This window comes from Notolepis coatsorum (genome assembly GCF_963971535.1).
Source record: "Notolepis coatsorum genome assembly, chromosome: 7".
NCBI classification, from domain to species: Eukaryota; Metazoa; Chordata; class Actinopteri; order Aulopiformes; family Paralepididae; genus Notolepis; species Notolepis coatsorum.
In genome coordinates this window covers 160,965,956-160,975,955 of record NC_140171.1, presented here as the reverse complement: position 1 = coordinate 160,975,955, position 10,000 = coordinate 160,965,956, and the positions used below count along the sequence as shown (strand labels likewise).

At 41.4% G+C, this 10,000-nt stretch overlaps 1 protein-coding gene across 1 annotated transcript in view; it reads right to left on the bottom strand.

The window, feature by feature from the left end:
* Positions 1 to 9,813, bottom strand: part of LOC311231832 (uncharacterized protein) — a gene marked incomplete at its 5' end in the record, with an annotated part of 63,115 nt that extends 53,302 nt beyond the window's left edge. The window contains 4 exons of the mRNA XM_084318454.1: positions 995 to 1,063; positions 5,242 to 5,344; positions 9,490 to 9,545; positions 9,651 to 9,813. Coding sequence (XP_084174580.1) covers positions 995 to 1,063; positions 5,242 to 5,344; positions 9,490 to 9,545; positions 9,651 to 9,813 — 391 coding nt within the window. The remainder of the gene's footprint in view (positions 1 to 994; positions 1,064 to 5,241; positions 5,345 to 9,489; positions 9,546 to 9,650) is intronic.
* Positions 9,814 to 10,000: the final 187 nt, after the last annotated feature.

The window sequence follows — 10,000 nt, the reverse complement described above, 5'->3', positions numbered from 1 at the left end:
TAAGAAAGAGGAGACCCAAGGCTTTCGATAGACGTAGAAATTTCATAAAACTACAATACCCAGCTCACACCAGCCGCTGTCAAAGCTGCAGCCGGCTGACGTGAAAAAAGATTTTTGTATATATATCTCACAGGTCGAACAAAACTGAACGCTATTGCCATAAAATACCGTAATTTTCGGACTATAAGCCGCGCCTTTCCCCCCCATTTTTCGCAAGTGCTTATATAACGGTGCTGCTAATCTATGGATTTTTACAGCTAACGGCCACTAGGGGACCTCCTAAATCTATGGATTTTACAGGTTACAGTCCACCACCTTTAACTCTCACTCGCTCTTCTCTCACAGACACACAGCTGCTGCAAGTTAATAAATGGGAGCTTCCTCAAACAGCCATCTCGTTCCCGACAATCCCCTCTGTGCACGAACCCTTACATATGGTAATTAAACATTAAAACACCTGCGGCTTATAGTCCAGTGCGGCTTATATATGTACACATCATTCAATTTAGCTGCTGCGGTTTATATTCAGGTGCGGCTTATAGTGCGAAGATTACGGTACAACGTATATTGTTTCTTTACCTTTCTGTGAACGTCTAGAAAAAGTCCATAGATGTCCCTAGATACCAAGAATATGCAAAACTCTGTACTTTTAAGGGTGCCGACCGAATTACGTCGGTAATACAGAGTACCGATTCACATTAGATCAACCTGTGCCACATTTCGGTACCTTGAAGAGCTGAAGACCTGCGCAGTTAGAAAATAAACCAAATTCCAATGACATGCAATTGTCATAGACACAGACCAGCGTGGCACTTCAACGATTCAATTACAGAGAGAGTAAAGTACCGAAAAAGGGTGCCGCTGGGTACCAGCATCGGTTCAAATGTGAACGGTACCCAACCCTACTTATAACTCAATCAATTTGGAAAGAAATTGTAGTTACTGCGGTTAGCTTCTGCAGGGCGGTACAGCGTGGATGAGTTGATGACAGTACCTGGCTGATGTAGAGGTGCACTGCTCTCCTCTGTGGCTGACGTGTGGGAGTCACCCTCCTGTCCAGTAGCTAAAACAACAACACACAGGAGAAGAAGTCAAAAGGTCAATGTTGATTTACCTGGGCAACACCAAATTATAATAACTTTATTTATATAGCACCATTCATACAGCTCAAAGTGATTTACACAAAAAAAACTAAACACAAGGATAAGAAAATAAAGAAAAGTATAAACACTCATAAAATAAGGATGGAAATGATAAAACATTAACCCTTGTGTCTGATAAGGACAAAATTGTCCTTTGAGATTCTTATTTTTTGATAACTTTGCAGTGGTTAAGAGTATTTCATTTTTAATCTGACATGACAAAAAACAAAACATCCATCCAAATCTGTGTCGTTGCTAATCACTGACATATGCTAGCCTGTAATAATCCCCCCCAGAAAAATCTACTTTGCATTTGATATATTGAAAATATTTACATTTGTGTGTTTTTTTTAACAATAATTTGTGATGCCATCACAAACACTGGCATTTAATTTAAAGGGTTAACATTATGAAATTAATTATGATCAGGGCTGAAGTTGAATAAAAGATGTATGGGGGGAAAAAAGTAACATAATATTTGTATGGCCTTTTTGAAGAGGATTTTGTCCCTTAACATTTTGGTTGCCGAAAACGTAGAACTACGTTTCTGTCGCCCGATCGCTGAGTGCCGGAAACGTAGATCTACGTTTTTCTCGCGGTATTTCTTTTATTCGCTATTGCCATTCATAATTCAGCGGGGCACCTTGTGCATGCTGTACTGAATGTGTCTGAGCTGGCAGACGGTCTTATACCGCCCTCTAACGCCTTCGGCCATTATTGCACCCCTTTAGAAACGGGTTCGTTTCTTTTCTCTACCGAGCTGCGGCGTGGGGGCGGGTCCTAAACACTCCGGCAAAACACGCTTGTAGGGATGGTTTTGACTACTGACCCTAGGGCTGGGCGATAAAACGATAACGATAACTATCGCGATAAATTATTTCCTCGAAATAAACATGAAACGTGGTCGCAAAGTTTCGATATATCGATTTTCCAAGCTTGGCTCCGTTCAGCCTCGGCTCACCACACTCACTAACAACAACCAACGTTACGTGATGACGTATTTACGCACAACAGCTAACAACCAATCAGTGAAGGAGATGGCCGAGAGCGAAGTATACCCGGAAGGAGGTAGGACTCACTCAACAACCAGGCTTGCTAGGCTAATTAGCTTGCACGGCAATGTTTTATATATTTACGTGCCGAGTATGTGTGTGACGTGAATTCTGAGGCCACGTTTATAGTAGTGGAGGTATACAGTGGACGTCGTTTCAATATATTGTGGCGGAAGAGAGTATTTTAGTGTAATATTTAGCACATTGTCATGGAATACACAGCTTAGATACTACAGGCTTGCTAGGCTAATTAGCTTGCACGCCGATGTTTTATATATTTACGTGCCGAGTATGTGTGTGTTTTGAATTCTGAGGCCACGTTTATAGTAGTGTGAGGTATACAGTTCGTTTCAATATATTGTGGCGGAAGAGAGTATTTTAGTGTCATATTTATTGTCATGAGATACTCCGCTTGTCGGCTAACGTGTAACGTGCGCGGACTGATGACGACATCAACTCGACTTGAGACATTCGCAGCAGCATAAGAAGTCAATTAAACTTGACGGACATTATATCGACGATAATTATCGATATCGAATTATATGAAAATAATTTTATAATTTTATCGCGATAACGTTTTTGGTCATATGGCCCAGCCCTAACTGACCCCGCCCGCCCGTTGAAGTGCAATGCCCAACAACGTCGGAGACAGGATCGCTGTGGATAACTGGAATGGCGATCAGATATTTGGATTCTTTTTTTTGCATTACATCAGAGACCAGGTAAGGACATTATATATGAAAGCTTGCGTTGATCTGATATTTATTTCTACCCCGATCGACGCTGTCTCTGTGTCTGTATGTGTGGCTGTTTGCCGTTGGGTTGCATGCGTGCACGAGGAAGGATAATAATTATGATCTAGCGTTGATTTCAGGAAGATCCGATAATCAGGCGAAAAATGAATTATTGAATTACACAAAACCGCAGTTTTCGCATCTTTTCCCTGGAATGACTCAGAAGCACCCAAACTATATTCATATTCAAAACGGTATCAAACGGAAATGTACGGATGAAAAAAGTATCAGTTTTTTGCATGTTGACCAGAAGCAAGTCACCGAGACTCGACAGCGTTATTAGACCCATAGCTATACTATAAAATATAGGTTTAGCTCTACAAACTACAACTACGTTTACATGGGGTTAATGGACGGCAAGGAAGGGGTCACTTCACGGAAGGGGCTTGGCACTCAATGTGTTAACACATTCCCGGCCATTAGATTAGACGGGCCCCACTCTAGGACGCCAGCTTTTCATTACAACTTTTCACTGTGCGTCACGTTGTTTGTAGAGCTAAATCTATATTTTATATTATAGCTATGTATCCATTGTCATTGTCAATTGACAGTATGAACCTTCCGTTCAATATGCCATAAAGGAAAAAAATTCATCAATACGTTCCCGTTTTATACCGTAATGAATATGAGCGTTATATGATCTGGGATCATTCCTGCAAAGCTAGTTATAAGGCGCTAAGCTAATAACGTTAATTGGCGTTTCAGCCCTACATAAGCTACAGTTAAAAATCAAAATGCATATGATCGGTATCATGTTCCACCATGAATGCATGAAAAGGGGGGGGGGCGGGGGAAGTAGTTTCTGATTATTGATTACCAATAACGGCATTCATTATTACAACATACGCTGATCAGGGGGATGGCTATGAAATCCTTGCACGAGCAGGCTGAAATTGACGTCAAATCGCTCTTACCTGTGGCCGGTTGGATTCCAAAAAGAATTTCCCAGTTATTTGATCGCCATCTGCTAGATCATATAGTCCATTGGCTGATGCCATATACCTTTACAGCATAATGAATTCGGCGTCGCAAAAAGTATTCCAGGCGATCGGGTGAAGCCCTCGCTTCAGACTAACAGAAAAAGTCCGCCCGGAGTGAAAAAAATTTGACACCAAGTGTGCAACAGGGGAAACTGCATTCTCGAGACAGCGCCAATACCAGTATCTGGCCGGTACTGCACTTTCCGAGTCCCAATATGCATTTTCCAGCCAAAATACAGCTGTGACAGTGAATAGGATATTAAAATCGAATAAAAGAAAAAACGAGTTAAACACGTATATATATGTGATTGGCCGTCAAGCGCTGCCTCCCAATCACGTATATATACGTGAATGGCCGCCATTGTGTTAATGGTAAGAGTGTAACAATTTAGTTTTCAGACACAAGGGTTAAAATTAGGGATGTCCGATATTATCGGCCTACCGATATTATCGGCCGATATCGGCATTAAAATGTGATATCGGAAAATATCAGTATCGGTTTTCAATTTTTTATTTTTTTTTACATTTCTATAACCTTTATTTACCCAGGCAAGCAAGTAAGAACAAATTCTGATTTTATTTATTGTCAAAAGTATGCATAATGTTGTGTTAATTCCATGTAAGGGATAATGTCGCAAAATAATTGATCGACACAGAGTTTAAAATACCGAGGCGCCTCGCCGATATACATTATCCCGCTTATTACATGGCTAACTTACTAACAATATACCTAATTCATTTTACATCGACAAGACGAGATCAAAGGCAGATCCGGCAGGTGTGTCCGATTGGCTGCACTGATGCAGTGTGTCAGTGGGCTTGATTGCAAACAGCTGCGCACAGCGGTCATTATTGTTCGGCAGAGGTCCGTTATCGAGTAATAACGGACCTCTGACGAGCGCTATTGACCAATCACAAGCAAGCATTTCGGCGAATGTGAAAACGCCATGTAATAAGTAATGTTAATGACCTGAAATTATTAAATTGTTTGGGGAAACCCTGCATATATCGGTATCGGTTGATATCGGTTGATATCAGTATCGTAAATTAAGAGTTGGACAATATCGGTATATCGGTATCGGTAAAAAAGCCAATATCGAGCATCCCTAGATAAGATGGTAAAAATAGCAAAAACAGCCGAATAAGACACAGTAAGACAATAACATAGGACAATAAAAAATTACAAATAAAATGAAATAATAAAATAGCTAAATTAGACGGTAAACAATACGAACAAATGTAATAATTACTGAGCACTTTACTGCAGACTCACAGCAGGGTTTTGTGTCAGCGCCTCCCTCGGCGATCCTCTCCTCTTCTGGACGACGGCCCGCTGACCCCTCCCTGGGAGGCTCCTTCTGCGTCACTGAAGCATCCTGAAGTGAAGGGAGAACATTCATTTCAACCTTTATTTTAAATCGTAAGCTTCTGAGGTTTCCCTCATTTACAGAAACGACGATTGTACAATGTAAACAGTACATAATACAAGCACATAATACAAATACATTTACATCCGAGTAAAAAATTCTTTTAAAAGATCAGCTAAAACAGTTACAGGTAGTCACACAATGGTCTGAAATCATACGTTTAAACATACCAAGGGAAGGGAGAACCTCCAATTTCAGAGAGTAGGAGGACATTCCATGAGTTATAGGCATCAAAGGAAAAAGCTGACTTCCCTAGATCAGAACAAACTTGAGGGACCCTAGATTGTTCTCTGTCTGTCCATCTGCCTGGTTCCGTTTTCTTTGTCCTGTCCATTTATTCGGATTCTTTTTTTCCCCGGGCCGTGCCCCGGACCGATGTAAAAATTGGCTGGGGGCGCATTATAAATGAAAATATCATATCTAATCAAGAACCATTGAGTCATTCGATCGAGTTGAATAGGTTCCAATATTCCAATCCAACAGTGAAGAGATATAAACAGGTTGTTTACCAATAAGGGCTTTAAAAATAAATAAATACCAGTGTTTGTTGACAGTATGGTCTTGTCAATATTCCAATGTACAGTTTTGCTTGTACAGTGGTACAGTGTCCCCCACCCACCCCTCCTACCCAACCTCCCCCCCCCCCACTCCTATCCAACCCCCCCCCCCCACCCAACCACCTCCAATGTACAGTCCCCCCCCCCCCCCCCCCCCCCCCCACCTACCCAACCTCCTCCAATGTACAGTTTCTACGTCAAATGTATATACTTTTTTTTCTGGACTCTTTTCGTATCACAAACAGTACTGTATTTGCAAATCTGGTATGTCATAAATGTATAGATGTAGCAGTACTGTCTATCTGTATGTCATGTATGTCATATATGTTACGATGAATTGAAAATGGGGGACCCTGATGTAAACAAGACGAAAGTCTTTCTCTGGTCTGCATCCCCTTAACAATTGTATGTATTGAGCTGTACTGTACTGTACCCATTCTGAAATCTGTTAATAAAGTTTTCATTCATTCATTCATTCAGGTCTACATGTAAAGCTGGGCGATTAACAGTGACATCACCCAGCCCCGTCTGCATGTGGTCACGGTGGTGAAGCTACAGCAGCTCAGTGTACATTTAGTTCAACAGGTCAGCAGGAAGGGTGTTGAAACTTGGGTGCTACAGTGTTGAGTGCATAGTAGTAGAGACATATTAGTATAGTAGTAGGTAGTAATATAGGCAAGGATGATTATTTAGTGGCAAAGTGTATGATAGTTAAAGACATTACGAAGGTTAGTCGTGTTTTTAGTTGACGGCGGAAAAACATGATACAACATCAGTTAAAGACTTGAAGCATGTTGAGCCACTGCTCGTTTCCATTAGGGATGGGCATTGATTTTCGAATAGTCGTTAAATATAGTTTATGTGGGGCGCCGGGGTGGCACACCACGTACAGCGCTGCGGTGCAACCCGGCCGCCCCGGGTTCGACTCCCGGACCCGGCGACCTTTGCAGAATGTCTTCCCCCGCTATCTCCCATACTTCCTCTCTCTCCACCGGACTGCCGGAAGAAAAAGAAAAATCGACCAAAAAACATAATTAAAAAAATATATATATAGTTTATGTGAATATCGTTGCCTCTGTTTTTACCGGCAGCTACACTGTAGTCAGTGTATTGAGACAGGACCCTTTTAACTGCATGCTGAGTACAGCTCGCTAGCTAGCCAGGTAGCGTAACAGTCTGTTAACAGCTGGGAGAACAGAAGAAAGATGAAGAAAGAGAGGCCGGAGATGTTACATGGTAGCAACGTCTTGTACGTTTGTTGTTTCACTAAGTTCACACATTTCAATCATCAGTAATGTAGCGTTCACAATGAATGCTTCATGTTCACCTGCTCCGCTAGCGTTAGCTGTTAGCAATGACACCAGGCAGCTAGCTTGCTGGATTATCTCACGTTTGCTATTAAGTAAAAACAAAACCCTAAATTAACCTGGAAGCTCAGACATTTCAAGCATCAACAATATAACTTTCGGAAATGAATGCTCTTCTTGGAAATAACGTTAGCTTGCTGCGACTTCTAAATATCTAACCCCGTCTCACCGGCAGAGGGGGAGGTCTCGCGCTAATCTACCGCGAGACTTGGAAGGTCTCATCTGTTACACTACCAGTGTCTCATTCATTTGAGTCTGTAGCTCTACAGTTAAATGGACCTACACCAACTATTTTAGTAAATATCTACCGCCCACCCAAACCAAACAAGGATTTCATTCAATCGTATGTACAATTTTCATGATGTTTGCGGACCCATCGTATATTCTATATTATAGCTATGGAGACAATAGTATGGCTCATTTGACAGGCACTATTTATAGTCCAACATTGACAAACCAGTTAATTTCTACATACTTTCGTTTGTGCGCTATTCCACACTAAACATCGCCCCGTTTCAAAATAATCCAGTCTTGTTTTCTAGATCAGGGGTTCCCAAACTTTTCAGGCCGGGACCCAGAAAATAAGGCGTCAGAGAGCCGCGGCCCAATGCACATCGTCAGGCTTTTTTTTTTCTTTTTTTTTGCCAGGTGACCGATTTTTTAAGCCAAATATCACTTCAATCCTATTAAGTTAGTTCAAGTTAGTTATTAATTTATATGTGCTATTTATGAGAGGGCTAACTTGTTGCAAAATAATAATGATAATAATAATAGCCTCATTAAAATACTATTGTTGCTTCGGTTGTTTTCAGCGTTTTATGTGCATAATCTGTTATTTAGTTTGAAATGTTCGTTGAAATAAGTAGATTTTTCGTTTTTGTTTATTTATTAAGTTAATATAAAACCATATAGTCACATTTTAGAATACAATAGAATAGAATTTTTGAATACAACTAGAAACACTGTCCTGGCCTGCTTCTAAGTTCAGTGGCATGATAAAAAATAAAAAATAATTAGATTTTTTTTATTTATTTTTTTATCATCCCCGTGGCTGCTCGCAGCCCACCTTTGGGTCGCGACCCCGACTTTGGGAACCACTGTTCTAGATAGTGAGATATGACGCGTTATATGCATATGCGCAAATCGTTCGGGTTGCTCGCCTGAAACCTATATTATTTCCAAATCAAAAAGGTATATACCATAATAGATGTTTCTTCACAAAATCATGGGGGGGGGGGGGGCGTTTCACAAAGCTGCGACCGTTACCAAAAGCATGTTTTAGGGTCGGTAAAATACGACGCTGTGATCAATACAAAAGCATGTTTTAGGTTTGGTAAAATAGACCTAAAATAGACCTTACCTTAGTCAGAAGGTACTCCAAAATGAATAATCTGTGTAGTTCCATCGCGATCGCCATTACTCGTGTGCATTGGGTCTGGCTATAATATGGGAAACAATAGGTTTCAGGCGAGCAAATCTCCGACAGATGGCTGTGTGCCAATTCACTTTGATACTGCCACCTGTCGCAATTCGATTATCATTGCAATTATAACGTAGGCAGCAGGGAGACACAGGCAGGTCCGCACGAGTGTTTAGAATGGGAAAATCAAAAAAAAAGAAAAAGGATCTAAACCAGAGAAATCTCGGGGTTGGCGCTCAACGGTTGGATTTGAAAGCCGAGAAATATCGGGTATGGCGCCGAAAGTAAAAACAAAATCATATGTTAATGCGAGGTAGGGGGGGGGGGGTTTTACCCATCCCTAGTTTCTATGCCCGACCTGGTTTTAAACTGTGGGTATCAAACAGGAAAGACTGTCAGGTTTTAAACTGTAACCAGTAATTCAGAACTGCATTATTTTACCCTGTCTATTCTATTTTACTAACTATTTTATTGCACTGCACTATTTTGCTGCTCTTTTATTACCGTCTATTTTTTATTGTCTATATTACGTGTGACGATCAAACCGTAAACAAAGAATATTGGGATGTTAGATCCTAATATGAAGAACTGTGATTTGGTGTTCTATGTCTTACCTTGACTTTGTCTATTTTGACGCTCATTTTATGCCCGTCTTTTTCGCTCTCTCTTTTTTACTGCTGTGAAGCACTTTGAGCTCCAATTGAAAGGTGCTATACAAATAAAGTTTATTATTATTATTATTACTACTACCTGTGTTGTCTTCTTCTCTTCCTCTTTAAGCGCGGCTTCTTCTGAAGGTTGGCCAGCTGAAGAGGACACACAGCAAATCCTTGAGTTTATCCAACTGAAACGCCAGGAAAGTTATAGAATACGTTGCGAGTAATAATGGAAACCATCCTACTCTCCCCTACCTGCTGGGTATTGGGAGTTCCTCTCCTGGCCGTCTGCGCTGGGCGGAGTGGCTGGGGTGGGGGGTGCATCAGAAGGTGGGGGGCTGGAGGGAGCAGACACGGGCTGCATCTGGAGGATGTAGCAGTCTGCTGCAGCCAGGGGGCGCCACGCCACATGGATCATACTGACTGTGGACTTGACCAGCAATACAGCCTCTGGGGCAGTAGGTCGATCTGACGGGACAAAGATGGAACGTATTATTAACGGCCAACATATCACTACCCCCCCCCCCCCATAATTTTTGTTAACTATTTTTTCTCCCCCTTTTTTCCGTATTTTTCTCCCATCCCAATTTAGTCGGTATGCCAAT